This window comes from Typopeltis vanoorti, chromosome 23, assembly GCF_054136105.1.
Source record: "Typopeltis vanoorti isolate ZY-2024b chromosome 23, IOZ_Tvanoo_1.0, whole genome shotgun sequence".
Lineage (NCBI taxonomy): Eukaryota > Metazoa > Arthropoda > Arachnida > Uropygi > Thelyphonidae > Typopeltis > Typopeltis vanoorti.
In genome coordinates, this window is record NC_143571.1 from 11,947,574 (window position 1) to 11,966,875 (window position 19,302).

Genomic DNA, 19,302 nt, shown 5'->3' on the forward strand with positions numbered 1-19,302 from the left:
AGAAACTACTCCTCACCCTCTTGCTCACAGTTTCCTTTTGTAACTTCCATGGATGGCCTCTTGTCATCACTCCTTCCGGTTGTTCAACCAAGCGAAAGAACTCCCCAGTATAAACCCTGTAACCACCTCTCAACAGTTTAAAAGTCTCAATCATATCACCTCTCCTTCTTCTATCCACCAAATTCTGCAGTCCACATTCCCTCAGCCGATCTTCATAACTATCATTGTACAGTACTGAGCCCTGTGAGACCCCACTTGTAACCCTCTGCTGCCTGAAACCATCTTTGTTATCCACCTTTGTACCCTTTCCACAGTTAATTTATCCCCTTCAAATCCTGGGGACCAAATCTGAGAACAATAGTCTAAGTATGGTCTGATCAGGGTCTTATACAACGGAATGATAACTCTTTTATTCTCTGCAGTTCAGCGTCCTTCTCATTATTACAGCAATCCTCTGTGTTACCTTCACCGCCTTTGCAATATGTCCCTTGAATTTCAGGTTTCTATCAGTCATCAACCCCAGATCTTATCTCCCCTACTTCCTCCAGTATAGCTCCTCCAATAGAGTATGCAGCGTCCCATCGATGTGCCCCAAACCTCAATACCTTATATTTTGCTGCATTAAACCGACACCCGAATTCGTTTGTCCATCTATCTAGCTTATTCAAATCCTCTTGCATGGCTACCACATCTGCACTATTACTAATAACCCATTCCAGCTTTGCATCATCTGCAAACAACTGAATATCCCTTTGCAATCCACTGACAATGTCATTGATATAAAGGTTAAAAAATATAGGTCCCAGTACTGAGCCCTGTGAGACCCCACTTGTAACCCTCTGCTGCCTTGAAACTGCCCCACCATACATAACTCTCTGATACCTATCAGACAGCCAATCCTGAATCCAGTTGACCAATGTGACATCCAGACCCATGTGCTGCAACTTAAATATCAGCTTATCATGTGGCACCCCGTCAAATGCCTTTGCTATATCTAAGAAAATGGCAGTATATGCCTTTCCCTCATCTAATACTCTTGTAACTTTATCATAAAAGGCTAGCATATTGCTAAAACAAGAGCGCTCCTTCACAAATCCATGCTGACTCTCACTGATAACATTACCCTCATCTGCCCAATGTTATATATGGTCCCTCACTACTTTCTCCAAGATCTTACTAACAACTGATGACACACAAACTATCCTATAATTAGACACTTCCAGTCTGCTACCATCCTTATGCAATGGCACTATCTTACCTTCCTTCCATTCCATGGCCACGTTTCCTGCAGCCAGACTTTCATTGAAAAGCCCAGTCAAAGTTCACTGTCAGTTCCCTAGCACATTCTCTCAAAACTCGTGGTGAAATACCATCCAGTCCCACAGCTTTACTGACATCCAGAGTACTCAGTATCTGAAACACACTCTCCTCCTGTACCTCTAAACCTCGAACCTGCCCTAACCCTCTAGTATTAAAACTGACTCCTCCAGGATGAAATACTCCAATAAAGTGTTCATTGAACAATTCCACCATGTCCTGTGCATCAGTCACTCTATTCTCATTTTCATCCCACAATATCATTCTTCCATAGTCATTTCTCCTCCTACTGGCCACATATCTAGAAAATTCCCTAGGATTTTCTTTGGGTCTTAGGGCTAATCTCCTCTCAGTTTCGTCTTCCTTACCATATTAGTCACTCTTCGGGCCTGTGTCTTATACTCTTCATGCATCTTCTCTTCGCCTGTCTCCTTATATCTCTTCCACAGCCTCTTTTTCGCATGCAATTTCTGTTTAATATTGTTTGTCATCCACTTTACTCCAAATTGTGTCCTCTTGGTCACTCGTGGTATACAGCTTACCATTGCTGCTAACAAATATTCTTTCAGAATTTCCCGCGCACTAATGATATCCCGGCCTTCCAATTCCTCCCTCCATGAAACTTCCCCACGTTGACATCTTTACTAAAAACTGTGCCTCAATAGCTGAAATATTTTACTTGTTCAATAGGTTCTCCATTCAGGATGCAATTGATATTTTTAGTGTTTTTACCTATTTTCATTGTCTTTGTCTTTTTATTGCTGATTTTCATACCAAAATTATTACAACAGTTATTCAGTTTAGTCAGGGAATCTTGCAGATTTGTACTGGATTTATTTAGAAGTATAACATCATCTGCATAAAGTAAATTGCTCAGATTAACATCTCCAATTTTGATATCAGGTTTAAGCCTACTTTCCATAACATAATCCATATAAATGATGAATAACATTGGAGACAATGTATATTCTTGTCTCACACCTGATTTAACATCGAACATCTATCTTCCTGTACCTCCTTCATTTCTAACTGCAGATTTACATAGAGACTATGTATTGCTTATTATAATGTCCCATTTACACCATATAACTGTAGCATTTTGAAGAGCTTTCCTCTTGGCACTTTGTCATATGCCTTTTCTAGATCTGTAAAATTTAATTACAAGTCCTTGTTATTTTCTCAAGATTTCTGAACTGTTTCTCTTAAAGTGAAAATCTTACTCCGATAGCCTCTATTCGGCTTGAATCCACCTTGTTCTTCACCAAGCTTCCCTTCCACAATCCTTCTCAACTGTTTCTCAAATATACTTGCATAAATCTTACCAGGAACACTCAGCAGGGAAATACCTCTGTAATTCTTCAGTTTTATTTCTCTTTTTATAGTTGGGTAAATTGAAAGCTCTACTAAAATCACTCAGAATTCAACCATTTAACCTGGCTTACTGAATTATGTGGTGAGGCCACTGTAAAACTTCACACCTCCATATTTGAGCATTTCTGGGCGAATATTATTTACTCCAGCTGCTGTTCCACATTTCAGGTTTTCGGTGACTTTTTCTACTTCAAATTTTGATATGTATTCCTGATTGTATTCCTGTTGAGTGTTTTTATCACTGTGCTGTCATCACTGCATGTTTCGTGTAGCAAATTTTCAAAGTAATTACTCCAGACCTCTGGAATATCTGTATCTTTTTCTTCAGTTTTCATGTAGTTTTTTTTTTATCATGTTTGTTCCTTTTACAGCACTTTCCTTCATTTCTAAGCTCTTTCAATAGCCTTCAGAAGATTTTGCTATGTTCCTGATATTTATTTTCTGTGTTGTTGTCAAAGTCTTCCGATGACTATAATAAATTTAGTTTAATCTTTTATCCAAGTGTGAGCAAACAAAGTTTGTGCCTGAAAGTATCTTCAGGACTGGGGTAAGGTGGTACAACACCAAGGCACTCCTTGCAAAGGTGGAGCAAGATACCAACACTCCTATCTCAGTATCTCCCATAATGCAAAACACATCTACTTGCGGATATGTCTAATGTTATGCATTAAGGGAAGGGCCACAACCCAGACTAGTTTCGACCTTTATTGAAGTCTCTTCAGTGGGAGCCAGACATATCCACAGGGAGATGTGTTTTGCATTATGGGAGATACTGAGATAGGAGAGTTGGTAGCTTGCTCCACCTTTGCAAGGAGTGTCCTGGTGTTGTACCACCTTACCCTAGTCCTGAAGATACTTTCAAGTGCAAACGTTGTTTGCTCACACTTGGATAAAGGATTAAACTAAATTTATTATACTCTAACCAAGTGAAAAAATAAACTTTCAACATCTTCCGATGACTTTTGTTTATCTAATTTTTGCACAGTGCTTCACTTTCTTACATTTTTCTATGTATTTTGTAAGAGCAGAAGCTGACTTACTTGCCAAGTGTAAAAGGTTTTTTACCTTGGGTGTACTATATGTTAAAGATACCAAGAAATTTTATATACTTGGTTTTTATCCTTTTTTCCCAAGTAAGCAAGCAAGCCAAGTTTGCACCTGAAGTATTTTCAGGTCTGAGGCAACTCGTGGTAAAGGTGGCATAAACTGTGATCACTTGCCTAAGTATCCCATAATACAAAGCCCATATCCTTACAGACATGTATAATGCTATGTATTATGGGAAGGGTCACTACCCAGACCGGTTTCTTTGTATTAAGTGCTGGGTTACCTCTCCAAAAACTCGTGAGATCCCCCGGATCACCCAACAATGAGTGACCCGAAGGATCAAAACTCAGCATTGTTTCCCCTCAGTAACAGGCTCACCCTTCACTGAGAAGAACTCTGAGCGTTTAGTTTTACTGAGTGGTAGGCTCACCCCATCACCGAGCAGAACTGCTCATATTTCATCTGAGGGGTAACAGCAACAGCCGTGCCTCAGTTAACTTCATGGGCTACAGCATTGCCATCCATTACCCCTCTACTTGGGTAACAGCAACATCCAAACCTCAGTTAGAACTTCATTGGCTACAGCATTGCCATCCATCACCCAAGCTTCCAACCGGTTTCAGCATTTATTGAGGTCTCATCAGTGGAAGCTAGACACAGAGATGGTGATACCAAGGTTGAAGTAATGCAGAACTTATATTTACCTATACAAGTTGCCACAAGGTGCTTTGACCTTATTAAATAGCAATCTCAGGATGAGAGAAAGATGTAGAAAGTTATTTACCTTAGGTGTACTATATGTTACAGATACCAAGAAATTTTATATACTTGGTTTTAATCCTTTTTTCCAAGTAAGCAAGCAAGCCAAGTTTGTGCCTAAAGTATTTTCAGGTATGAGGCAACTTGTGGTAAAGGTGGCATAAGCTCTGATCACTTGCCTAAGCATTCCATAATACATTAATACATTTTATACTTTTCCTTGAATTTCTCTTTAACTACCTGAATCCACCATGGAGTTCTAATTTTTTTTGATCCTTGAAGATTACCTCACCATATGCCTCTCAGGCTGAAGCAATTGCTATTCTTGTTTTAATCTCTTTCATTTTTTTTTTTTACATAGTGTTTGCATGTTTGAATCTCCTGTTTTCACCTCTGAAAGCTGCTCAACTTTGATTCATTTTAAATCTTTCTTACACACTTCTCTTTTTAATATAAAATTCAGTTTTATCCTACTCAACACCACTATGTAGTTTTAATTTTAAATCCTCTGGATACTCTTGTGTTCCAAGATGACAGAAATATAAGGGATTGGAACCCTGCGGGCTGTTGAAGAATCCTGAAGTGTCAGAACATAGGAGTTCTGACACTTCAGGATTCTTCAGAACTGATTAGGGCTGTTTTCAATAGCCTTCACCCATGCATTCAGTTCACCATGGAAAAAGAAAAGGCTGGTAGTTTACCATTCTTGGACATCCTCCTTGCAATCACAGCCTCTGGTAATTTATCAACCAGTGTTTATCGAAAACCTACCTTTACTGGCAGATACATTCATCAAAAGTTCTGCTCATCACACCTCTCAAAAAATTGGTGTTATGAAGTCTTTAATTAATAGAGCACATAAAGTGTGCTCCTCTCCCACAAGCTTACAACAAGAACTTTTCACTATCAAAACGTTAATGGAATTTAATGGTTACATCCCTAATCAAATCCAGTAGATAATTGACTTCTATGTTCCAACACCTCAGGATTCTTCAGCAGATTGCAGGGGTCCAATCCCTTATATTTCTGGCATCTCAGAACTGATTGTCAGAATTTGGAAGAAGTATCATCTCATTCCCACATATTTTCCTGTCAACAAAATTTCTCACCTGTTGCCATCTACAAAAGACAAACTGGCACCGCTATCATTAGCTGGCATTTACCAGATACTGTGTGAATGTAATTTAACATACTTTGGACAAACAGGCTGTTCTGTGGAAAAAAAGAATGAATGAACATCAGTATTATATTGAATACATGAAACCTCAAAAGTCTGGGCTGGCACAACATAGTATTGACACTAAACACAATATCCAGTGGGATAAAGCTCGTCTTCTCTATAGATGCAAGTTTAAATACAAATGCCTAAAAGAAAGTTGTGAAGCCCTTTTACATTGGACAAATCTGAATCAAAATGATTGTTTCTCTCTCCCAAAATTTTGGTAGATTCTTATCTTATGTAACCATCAAAGAAATAGTTTTTAAGAATTATTTAATAATGTTTTGTTAATATTAATTTCTAGCACACAGCAAGAGTTTTTAATTGGTAATCCACCGACTGTTATATACTTTGTATTCCATTCCTTCGAATTGCTTGTTGTCTACACTGATGATGTACTGTTAATTTCAGTATGAAATATTTGTACCTTTATTTCATTAAAGTTAATTACTGTGGTTATCGTGTAATTTATTATTTATATTTAGAACTTTATGCTACACCGACAGAACTTGAAGAATTTAAAAATAAAAATCACATCTAAATAGTAATGTTGTTTATAGAGTGATATTTTAATATTACTACTGATAACACTACAGAAGTGCTTACTAGCAATATACCAATTTAAATATTCATCTCCCACTTTAGAGGGCAGATGTGAGACCACTGCTCCACTTATTGGAGGCCTGAAGTGGTGGCTGAAAAAGTCCATGTTTGATCTCTTGAGCATTGTTTCCAGCTATGTAAAAAAAAATTAAAATTACAAATATATATATATATATAATAATTTATCAATTATATATATATATATAATTGATAAAAATAGAAAAAAATCCTTAGCACACCCATGATACAAAATGTACTATACATTTGCAAACTACCTTTCATGAGTGAGAGCAACATATAAAAAAAATTAAAAATAAAAAAAAAACATTACTTTTGGCTGTTGAGAAAAGAGTGAAAAACAGAAGTTTATACATGTAAAACATGAATGTGTTTTTTTTTTGTGTGGTAATGGGTTAGCTAGCATTTGTTAAATTTAATCAGATTGTATTGGTGGGGAGGGTGATCAATATGAACTATTCCCTAAATGTAAACTTTGCTAAACAAAGTCATTCATTGACATTAATGTACTTACTAAAACAAGAAACACGTTACCATTACTGAATAAGCCTGAAAAGATGCAGAAATTGCCATTTTCAGTATTTTTGTTTTCTTCTTTTTTCAACAGTTTACTTTTCCAGGTTTATGTTTATATTACCTTTCTTGTAGACCAGAAGTTGCTGCTGATTTTCTATTCCACACAACTCCTCATGGGTATTTTTTAACTCATATTGAACTCAAGCATCAAACTATAGGCCTATCTGTGTGTCAGGTGTTGTGGTTAAGTTGTTGGAGAAGCTCGTGAGAACTAGGATCCAGAGGTGGGTTGACAGCAATGGTATTATCTTTGATGGACAGCATGGATTTGCTAAAGGGAGGGCATGTTTTAGTAATCTACTTATTTATTACAATAAAGTGACTGCTTCCTTGGACAAAGGAGAAGGATACACAGTAATATACTTGGATTTTGCAAAGGCTTTTGATAGAGTACCTCATGATAAGTTGACAGTCAAACTAGAGCAGATGGGGTTGGATATTAGATTAGTGCATTGGATTGGAGACTGGCTATCTGATAGGCATCAAAAAGTTGTGTATGGAGGTGCAATATCCAGTAAAAGGAAAGTCACTAGTGGAGTGCCTCAGCGGTCTGTTTTAGGACCATTACTGTTTAACTTGTATAGTAATGATATTGGCGAAGATTTGGATGGAGATATTCAGTTGTTTACAGATGATGCAAAGTTGGGACGAACCATAAAGAGTAGTGAAGATGTTGTGACCTTGCAAGAAGACTTCAATAAATAAATTGATTTGGCACGGAAATGAGGATGTGAGTTCAATGTTGCAAAATGTAAGGTTTTAAAATTTGGAAAACAAAGATGGGATGCAGAATTTATGCTTGGTGAGAATATATTGTTGGGTAGAGGAAATGAGAGGTCTGGGGGGTGATAGTGGATAAGGATCTAAAATTTAGGGGACACATCGCCAAAATTGTGAAGACAATACAAAGGCTTCTGGGAATAATGCGGAGGACACTGACGTGTAGAAGTAGGGGGATTCTTGTTCTGTTGTATAAGGCTTTGATTAGGCCACACATGGACTACTGCACCCAGATTTGGTCACCTGGTTTTCAGAAGGATGAAGAGATGTTGGAAAGGATCCAAAGACGACTGACTAAGGTAGTTTCTGACCTCTGGAATGTTGAGTATGAGGAAAGATTGAGAAGATGTAATTTGCAGAGTCTGGTGGAGAGGAGGAAGAGGGGAGATATGATAGAGACCTACAAGTTGGTAAGGGGTTGTTATAAGATCAATGGTGGAGAAGTTCTACAGAGAAGAGTGGGAGATCAGGGGAGAACCAGAGGTCATCCCTGGAAACAGTATAAAGATGGTGTGAGTAGGGGAGTGAGAGAGGTTTTTTTTGTGCAGAGTTGTGAATGATTGGAATGCCTTGCCTGAGAGTGTGGTGTCTGCAAGGAGTTTGAGTGTGTTTAAAACATGGTATGATGAGATATGTGTGATAAAAGGACCTCCCAGATGAGTCTTTGACTCCATGAGGTCTTGGGGTAATAATAATAATAATAATAATAATAATAATAAAGTTTGGTATCATAGTTGTGTGGATGTGGGAGGATGTTCCTTCTACTCTTCTTTCTCTACTGTCCTTCTGTTGAACTTTGCTTTCAGTTTTTCTTTGATGGCATCTAGTTAATGTGTTACTGATATTGTTCTTGCTGATATGAACATCTTCATACCTTGCTTCATATAAATTCTCATCATTTGTTTCAATGTCTGTTCACAGTAAGAAAAAAAAAACGATAACAGGCTTAAAAGAAATCCCCAACTTCTTTTTCTCTTAACCCTCTCCATTTTTGTCTCCACCTCTGGCAATGAATGCACTTATGGCATCTCTAGACAACCTATGATCCAAAATGTTCTAGGGTGTTCTATTTATATTTGAACTGAATATGTTGTTAGTTTTGCTTATATATTACTGCTTGTGTACATGTTGTGTTGTGCTTTGTGCAGGGAGATACAATATTTATATAACCATTTCATGAGTAAATGTGTATTGTATACTTCAAAAATTTTCATTAACTAAAAATTCTCATGTTGATTAATAAATGATTATGAAAGTTGAATATAAATTTAATCAAGTTAACTACATATAAGGACTTTAGCTTTTTAATTCCTTTTTTTTTGTTTTTTAATAAAGATGGAAAAGGGCTGACCAATAGCATGTTGTACATCATCATAGCGTGTGTTTCTGGAGTCACTTTAATAGTAATAATTGTTGTCAGTACTGTTGTATGCCGACGTCGACAAGGATACCTTGGACCAGTCAGGAAGAAAGGGTAACAAATTCAAGATGCATTTATATCTGTGTGTATGTGAGAGATGTCAAATAAGATATTCAGAAGTATGAATAATTACCTTGCAAATGAATTCTTAAAAATGCATAGTAAACATTAAATTCTTTAAATGTTAGCTGTGATGATTATGTCTCAATAATGTCACCTGTTATTCATTCTCTAGTTGTTCAGATTTAAATTATTCTAACTTCTCATAAGTGTCTAAAACTGTGTAGCACACATATATATATATATATATATATATATATATATATATTTTTATGAAAAAAATTGAATGACTAGAACCGAGATTTAATTAAAAAGGTTTTAATATAAACACACTACTAGTTTCGGCCTGTAACAGCCTTCTTCATGTGACATTATAAAAGAAAAAACACTAAACATTGAGGGTTAAAAGACTATGAACATCATAGACAGTCTTTATACATAATTAGCATTAAAACGTTGTAGTTGTATACAACTACAACGTTTTAATACAACAATGTAGTTGTATATATACAACTACAACGTTTTAATACAACAATGTAGTTGTATACAACTACAACGTTTTAATACAACAATGTAGTTGTATATATACAACTACAACGTTTTAATACAACAATGTAGTTGTATACAAATACAATGTTTTAATGTTAATTATGTATAAAGACTGTCTATGATGTTCATAGTCTTTTAACCCTCAATGTTTAGTGTTTTTTCTTTTATAATGTCACCTGAAGAAGGCTGTTACAGGCCGAAACTAGTAGTGTGTTTATATTAAAACCTTTTTAATTAAATCTCAGTTCTAGTCATTCAATTTTTTTCATAAAACTGTGTATGTTAACCGAGTCAATGATCATTCTGTCATATATATATATATATATATATATATATATTTATAAAAATAAATTTAACTGACTAGAACCCGAGAAAGTATAACAAAAACCTTTAATACATCACAACTAGTTTCATCGGTGCTCCGACTTCTTCAGGTGAGAAATAAAGACATAAGATATAAAATAACACGGTAAAAAATGAACTTTACAGCTTAATAAAAAGCAGAATAATAACAGTCATATTTGAATAGGTGACCGCGTGCTACCGTTGGCATGAGTAGAATGTGAGCGACAGTATTCTACTCATGCCAACGGTAGCACGCGGTCACCTATTCAAATATGACTGTTATTATTCTGCTTTTTATTAAGCTGTAGAGTTCATTTTTTACCATGTTATTTTATATCTTATGTTTTTATTTCTCACCTGAAGAAGTCGGAGCACCGATGAAACTAGTTGTGATGTATTAAAGGTTTTTGTTATACTTTCTCGGGTTCTAGTCAGTTAAATTTATTTTTATAAATGTATACATCCCGAGTAAATCCTAATTTCAACAATATATATATATATATATATATATATATATTTTTTTTTTTTTTTTTTTTTTTTTTGAAATACACAGCAGTGAATGGGAAAATAAAAGATCTCTGTTCACTCCTCACTTAACTTCATTATTAAAAATTGTCATAGATGTGAATAAGCAAACCTGTTTCAAGAAGCTTTTGCAGCATTACTTATGCTTAATAGTAGGCATTCTTTGTCTCTCTCTCTGTCTGTACAATAATGGATTTACTCTAGCTCCAACTGATCCAACAGATTTTGATAACACTTAGTATTTCAGATCTTTATTAAAAGATTGCATCATTTTTTTCAAGTTTTCTTAGCAACTTTAGTTTTCAGTTTATAGCACTGTATTCATTGTAGCTCTTTATACATTTTTTTTTCTATTTGCTGATAATTTATTATTATTATTATTATTACCATGGAGTCGGCATACTCATCGTGGGAGGTTCATTCAACTGACAACATATTTATCATATTGAACCTTAAAATTGTTAACGCTCCTTACATCAACAATACATCCTGGTAATTCATTCCATTCACTGACATTCTCCATGCAAAATCTACTCCTCACACCCTTCTTCACCACACTCTTGCATAATTTCCAGGAATGACCTCTGGTCATTCCTCTCTCTCGCCTTCTACTCGTTTTATAATCTCATCTGGATTAATCTGATAAAATCCTCACGCTAACTTAAATATCTCTATCATATCACCTCTTTTCCTCCTATTCATCAAACTCTGCGATCCACATTTTTCAACTCCTCTCCTGTCTATTGTCTCATTAAGACATTATTGTCTCCCAGTAATAGGGCTCATGGCCGTTGAATCACCATACGAAATAAATAAATAAATATTGTCTTAGTCACTGGCCTCTGGACCCTCTACAATGTCTCCACATCACAATGCAACCAGGTGACCAGATCTGAGCCTGAACAGTGCCTTACACAGTGGCACAACCACTTCCTTATCCCTACATGTTAGAGTACTTCTTATCATAGCAGCAGCCTTTGCAACACTAGCAATATGCACTCTAAATTTTAATCTGCTGTTCAACTTCCCTAACTTCCTGCAGTACAGCACCATTGTTATAGTACACGGTCTTATATTTCTGCACTCCAAAATGCAACATCTTGCACTTATTGATATTAAAATTACAACCTCAATCCTTTGTCTAAGTAAAAAGTCTATTCAAATCTCCCTGAATGAAATTAATCAGCAGTGCTACTTGTAATTCTTCCCAACATTGCATCATCAGCAAACACCTTAAGATCCCCCAGTCAGTCCACATGATATATCATTTACAAACAAGTTAAACAGCAGGGGCCCAAGAACAGAACCCTAGGGCATGCCACTGGTTACGCTTCCTTTTTGAGACACTGCTCCATCACATACAACTTGTTGGTATCATTCAGAGAACCAATCTATAATCCATCTGACCAATACACTGTCTATTCCCATCTTCTGCAGCTGGTACACCAACTTATGTGGTAATCTATCAAATGCTTTTAAGTCCAAGAATATCACTGTATATGATTCTCCCTTTAACACACTTGTTACCTTATCATAAAATGCAAGTAAATTGCTAAAACAGGACCTACCCTTTACATATCCATGCTAATCATCATAAAGAATGCTTTGTCCATCAACCCAATCTCTCCAACACCTTGACCACAGCTGCAGTTATACAAACTGCTCTATAATTGGAGACTTCTGTCCTAGAATCATGCTTGTGGAGTGCTAATACTTTGCCTTCTTTCCGCTCCTTAGGAAACTTATCCACTTCAAGATGTTCATTAAATAACCTGGTCAAGGGCATAGCCAGCTGTTGTGCACATTCCTTAAGAATATGTGGTGATATGTCATCCATTTCCACAGCCTTATTAACATTTAACCAAACCAACACCTGATATAACTCTGATCCTTTCACTTCCAATTCTCCTAATACTTGCTTCCCTTCTATATATTGCACAGCATCATTTACACCGGTATGATATATGCTGATAAAGTACTCATTCAATAATTCCACTATATCTTTTGCAGTTATTATTTTGCTGTTCATTACTATCCACCAGTGTTAATCTGCCATAATTATTCTTTCACTTGCTTGCCATATAGTGGAAAAATTCCCTTGAGTTACCCTTGACCTGGCTAGCCACTCTCCTCTCATACTGCACCTTTTCTTTCTTTACCATGCTCATCACATTTCTAGCCTGCCTTTTATACTCTTCGTGGATTCTATCACCACCAATGTACCTTCTCCATAGCATTTTCTTTTCCAGCACAACTTGCTTGATTTCACTGTTCATCCATTTCACTCCTACTCTATTTACTTGCTTAACCTTTGGTATGCAGCAGTTATACATTGCTTATATCAGATACTGCCTTGTGAGTTTCCATGCATTGTCATTATCTTTTCTGCTCAGCTCATCTACCCGACATACTGATGCTAACTGATTACAGAGTTTCCTATAATCACGTGCTTTATACTTCCACATCTATCCATTTTTGGCAGTAACCTTTTCTTGTTTCATCACTTCCCAAACAAGCACCTCATGATCACTCTCACCAACTGATAACAGTATCCACACCTCATTAACAACTACATCTTGTAAAGTTATCACCAAATCCAAAAGATTAAAGCCTCTGGTTGCTTCAATCACATGCTGCTTCAGATACTTATCTTTCAGAAATTCCACATACTCACTCTCCTTCACTATCTTCTCCTTTCATTCTATAGTCCTGTAATTAAAGTCTCCCATCAGGATCAATTTCTTTTTACATGCTAATCACTTACAATCCGTATTTCTGCATTCCCTTGTCTATAACAGCTTCCTTTCAGAAATACTAGCATGTTTATTTCAACTTCACACCACACAGATTCAAAATCTGTGCATGCACTATCAACTTCCACACTTTGCAGACACAGTTCCTCTGCAATTGATATGTTAAACTACATATCATATCGATGGTGGCACACACAACAGTTAAACCTATCCCAATATCATTAATATACAAATTAAATAACAATGTCACCAAAACTGACCCCTGAAGCACACCACTAGTGACTTTCCTCTTTTGAGATAGTTCCCCCCACACAAGCTTGCTGATATCTGTCTGACAGCCATTCACCTATCCAACTCACTATCCTGTCATCCAATCCTATCAGCTTCAGTTTAGTGATCGACTTGTGGTGTGGCAGTCTATCAAAAGCCTTTGAAAAATCTAAGTATACCACTGTATATGCATCCCCCCCCCCTTGTCAAATACATTCATCACCTTGTTAAAGTACATTAGCAAGTTTGTAAAACACAACCTAGCTTTATTATTATTGTTATTATTATTATTATTAAGAGAGATTATAATAATAATAATATTATTATTAACAAACCCATTCTGGCAAGCACAAAGAATACCACTGCTATCAATGCACTTTCTGTTCTAGCTCTCACAACCTCTTCAATACCTTAACTACAACTCCAGATATACAGATTGGCCTTTAATTTTGTCTTCCTTCCACTCCTTTGGGACTTGAGCTGTTGCAAGACTTGTTAAACAAGTAGGCCAGAGCTGATACTAACTCCATGGAACATTTCCTTAAGACATGTGATGATATGTCTCAAGTCCTATTGCCTTATTGACAATGTTAATTTACTTAATTAACTCATTATATACCTCTTTCTTGCCCACCATTAACTCTTCTCTCATTTCATTCTCTACACTTGAGCTGCTGATTTCATACTGAGGATGAAATACCTTGATGAACTGCCCGAATACCTCAATTCTGTCCTCTGCAGCAGTTACTGATCTCCAGCTTTCATCCATTAACATCATCTTACCATAATAATTCTTCTTTCTACTTGTTACATATCTAAAAAGCTCATTAGGCTTTTTCTTAGCCTAATTTTTTAATTTCTGCTATTCTATTCCCTCAGCCTATGGCTGGTGGGGGTAGCTATATGTTACCATACTAGGGGAAATGACTATGAGCATGGTGGTTTCCCAATGCTTTCCTTGCCGTACTATATCCTATGACTCTCTCCTGTATGTTCATGGGGCCAGTTTGCGGGATGAAAAACTCCAGATAAACTGGCAGGATAAAAAACCCTGAAGAAGATCCTTAAGCTCCTCACATCGCCAATGGGAATTGAACCTAGGACACTCCTTCCCCAGTCATATGGTTGCAAAGCACAAAGCCACTAGGCTAACCGCATGGACTGTTCTGCTAATTTCTGCTAATACTTCACTTTTGTTGTCCTTACCAACTGAGTCACAATCCTGGCCTGCACTTCATACTCTTCATGGAACTGATGATTACCTCTTTCATCTTGTGCTACTTCCAAAGTGCCTTCTTTGTCCAGATTTCATGCTTAATCCCCTCATTCATCCATTTTACACCTACTTTATTTAGCCTTTTGATCTTTGGAATACATTCACATATTGATGCTATTATGTATTTCTTTGTCAGTTCCTGAACAGTATTTATTTCCTTACCCTTCAACTCCTTACCCCATTCTATAGCTATGAGCTTTCTCCTAAGCTAATCACCAGCCTTGTAATTCCACATGTATCCTTTCCTCACAGGTCTTCATATGGCTAGCCACAACCCAGGTGATCACTTCATGATCACTGTCACTAACTGGAGGGAAGTGCTAAAACCCACTCACAGTTTACATCCTCTGATGAAGAAGTGATCAGATCTAAAACTCTTGTTCCTCATATGCCCTCTTTTACATAATGCCTGAGATAGTTATCTCTCAAGAGCTTGAGAAATTCATTTTCTTCATTCCAAATATATTGCCATAATTGAAATCGCCCATAATAATCACCAGGGGTATACATTCAGGATGTGAAGTGTGTGGTGCACATCCACAGAATAGCAATATCACTGATACATTTTTCTTTTTTTTTTTTGGTCTAAAATGAAAACAGTATCACTGATAATATATTTTTGCATTTATTCCTATTAAAGACTCACCTAATTGTTTCCTGGCTTCACATAATTCCTGAAATTAAACACAATGTGCCAATGCTTCATGAAAAGGATGCTTTTCAGCACATAACCATTGGATTACATTCATGTTAATAGCCTGGCTGTATGGTCATAAATAAGGACACCTTTGAAACCTTTGAACAGAGGGTGTATACCAGGCGAGGCAGGGTATACACTGAGACAATAGCACCCAGAAATCAGTGGCTGTGATTGGTTATTGTGTCAGCCAATCCAATTGAATGCTGTCGTTTGTCATGAGTTGCTGTTTTTGTATTCTGAGTTTCATCTGTTTTGCGTGTATGAAGTGTGAACTTTTTTGCCCATATTATGTCCTGTTTTCTGCCAGAGCTTTCATGAATTGATTGATTATAGTCAAAGGAAGTTGGAACTTATGTATAAATAAATAAAATGAGTTACTTCAGTCTTTCTTTGGTTCAATCCAGAAAAATAATAATTTCCCAAGTGATTACTTTTTTTCTGATTTCTGTGTCTATATTTCTGATTTCTGTCTGTATTTAAAAATCATATCAAAATTCAAATTATCCACATCTCACTTTAGCATTTCCCAATGATAATCTAATCTCACCATGAAGCATAAACCAACCTAAATGGATATACAACACCAGTGATAATCACCATTTCCTTGTTCGCTCTCTTATACATTCCTTCATCACGACCTTCCATATTCCCTGACCTATAGCAACATCCAACCTCTTTCTGTCAACCTCCATCTCACACCACACTGCCTCAAAACCATTGCCACAATTTCTTCTTTCATGTCTACCTCATGTAGACATAATTCCCCTGATATCATCAGCAGCACTCCTCCTCTCTTCTTGACCTTTCTCATCCTAGCATGATGGCTTGCTGGAGAACTTGGAAGAAGTTATGTAGTCTGAATGTGTGCCATTCACATTCTTGGAATTTTTATAACACTATTATTGTGTCATTCATTATCTGTCAATTATGTAACAGCATTGGGCCAGCCTGGTTGGCCGAGTGGTCAGCATATCCTCTCTCCAGCCAAAAGGCTGTTGGTTTGAATCCCACTGTTGGGCATGGATGTTTGTGATTGTCTGTGAAAATACTAGTCGTGATGATGAGCAATAGATTGCGTTGGTGTAGATGATGATGGTAGTTGTGGTTTGTTGTAGTTGGTGGATTGAGTGGTGGAGACAGAGAGTTGTAGAGTAGGTGTACTCCCTCGATGAGTCTTTGGACTCCCTGGAGGTGTTACGTAATAATAATAATAATATAGTTATGGCAGAGCAGGTACTAGAAGATCTAAAGATTAAAACTCTGGTCATATGGTAAATTTTAAATTTGGGTATAATATCAAATTTGTATTTCATAGGAAATCAAGGTATGTTAGATAAACATTTCAGAGCCCTAACAATCCATTACATGGTCATTTGGTTTTGCCCAAATCGTTAGCATCCCAAAAGTGGTAGTGCAGCATTTCCTTTTATTCACCGAATCAAATGTGGCAATGATGAGTAGTGAACCCTATTTTATACTCAAAACTAATTTTATACTCTTCACCCCTATTTTGCACTCAAAATTATGAAAGCATATAGTGCTCTCTGCACATGCAATGCTGTGTTGTTACTTATTACTGGTAAATGAACCAAATAACTAAAGCAGTTCATATTTGCTTTACAGCTGCTTTTAAAAGTGACATAGCAAATAAATTAAAGAAAGACACGATTAAAAGACTTCTAGATGCAACAGAGAATTGTAACAGATTAAGTTTATGCTATAGTTGTTGTTGTTATGTGCCATGCCCTTGTTTTCGACGCATGGTGATCTTGTGCACAAACATGTTACAGTATTCATCGATTTAAGCATGTTCTGATGTGTTCAAACATGTCCATTTTCAAAAAAAGTATTGCAACATGCTTTGAGAGTCTTAACAGCTACAAAAGGACAATTAGGTGACATTAATTTAAAATTTTAGAATCATTACTTAACTTTACCAACTTATGAAAAAATATTTTGAAACCTATAGAAAGTGTACATATCTGTAAAGAAATATCTTTACATAATGAACGTATTTGGATATGCAGATTTAGAATTAGCACCTCAAATATGATGGAATGACTAAATTTAATTTTAATTAAAGAAAAACTTTTAATTTTTAATCAGTATGATTTTTACCTTATATATATATATTGTTATGTGTTTTCTAGATATGGTGTTGGAAAAGGTGGAAGCAAGGGTAAAGCTGGAGGTAAAGAATTAAAACCCCCAGATCTATGGATTCATCATGATCAGATGGAACTGAAATCTGTGGATAAGACTAGTAATGCTGAAACAACTATGACTGTAACACCAATTCCAAGAAATTCCCAAGAACTTGGTGATGAGCCACTCCTGGATACCTTGGAAAAAAAAAAGGGAACATATATAGGTATGATTGGATTTGTATATAAATAAGTACATCCTCTTGTTTATAGGGTACATTTAGATTTTTAGATTTTTTAAGTTCATATATTATGTGAAGCAAAATATTTCATCTTTAATTAAAATCTGCTATATATCTAGTGTGCAAACTACCAGTAAGGCATAAGTGCACTGCCATTTCCAGATATTGATAAACTTGCATCTCAAAATCTATCACAGTTAAAAATTGATAAGCAGAATAATAGTGATGAATTTTATAAAAGAGAAGTATCGTGTATTATCATCACTGTATAAATAAATTATCAAAAACAAATCAGTTCTTTATTTAAAACTACAAAAGAAGGAGGATTTCCCATTCCATTTACAAACATTTTACTAAAATCTTTATATTAATTTTTCTGTATAATAATATTTATTTGAATCATCCACTATGCTGAACAGTTTAATTTTATAAGTTAATTGAAATTAACTGGACGAAATTCATGGATAGAAAGTGAAATTTTGTTTTTATATAATTTTGCAAAATAAAAAGCATCTAGTAAATTTATTTTGTCTATCCATCTCTGTCCTTAATGATTCACATTGATTGGAAATACAGGGCATTATTAAATGTGGAAAGGATTACTGCATGAATCTGTTTAAACAGTGAGAATGCATTGTTGTTATATTATTATGTAGGCTTCTCCAGCTTCTTATTTACAGCTAATAAAATGTGTCATGTCATTCCTTGAACACATTTATCAAAAATGTACTCAAATGACAGCCCATTCTATACACATATGAACAACCTGGATTTCACATGCTTCCTAAATACACCCTAACTCAACATCCATGGATGACCCAGTGTTACCCTCACACGCACTTGCCATTAGTTGTTTGACTTATGTGTCTATACTGTAACATTCTCTTTGCAATATCAGAAATAACAGAAAAGATAATATCTTTTCTGTTATCTCTCCTCTCTTCCATCTATTTCATTCAATCTATCCTCATATGCACAATTCCATAGGCAGAGATCATTTTGGTTACCAACTTTTGGATCTTTTTTCTATCTCCTAATCTTGTGAGAACCTGACAGACCATATATGAGCATTCTAGATGTGGTCCTTATTGAAGACTTGTGAAGTGAAATAATAATATCCTTATTCTTGCAACTTAGTATTCTCTTCAGCATTGCAGTTATTCAATGACTTAACCCTCTTTAGGTATGTCTGCTGTTATCCCTAGGTCTCTAGCTTTTATTGACCACTTTCAGCAAATTACCATTAATATAACACCATGATTTCAGTCCAAAATGCCTAACATTGAACTTATATTCATTATCATTTCTAAAGAACGAGGATTCTGTAT

At 35.9% G+C, this 19,302-nt stretch overlaps 1 protein-coding gene across 6 annotated transcripts in view; it reads left to right on the plus strand.

Moving 5' to 3' along the window:
• The window catches only part of fra (neogenin protein frazzled), a 535,028-nt gene that overhangs the window by 403,316 nt on the left and 112,410 nt on the right, over nt 1-19,302 (plus strand). For all 6 annotated transcript variants that reach the window (XM_090412604.1, XM_090412608.1, XM_090412609.1 and 3 more), the window contains 2 exons: nt 9,026-9,164; nt 17,739-17,959. In XM_090412604.1, coding sequence (XP_090268730.1) covers nt 9,026-9,164; nt 17,739-17,959 — 360 coding nt within the window. The remainder of the gene's footprint in view (nt 1-9,025; nt 9,165-17,738; nt 17,960-19,302) is intronic.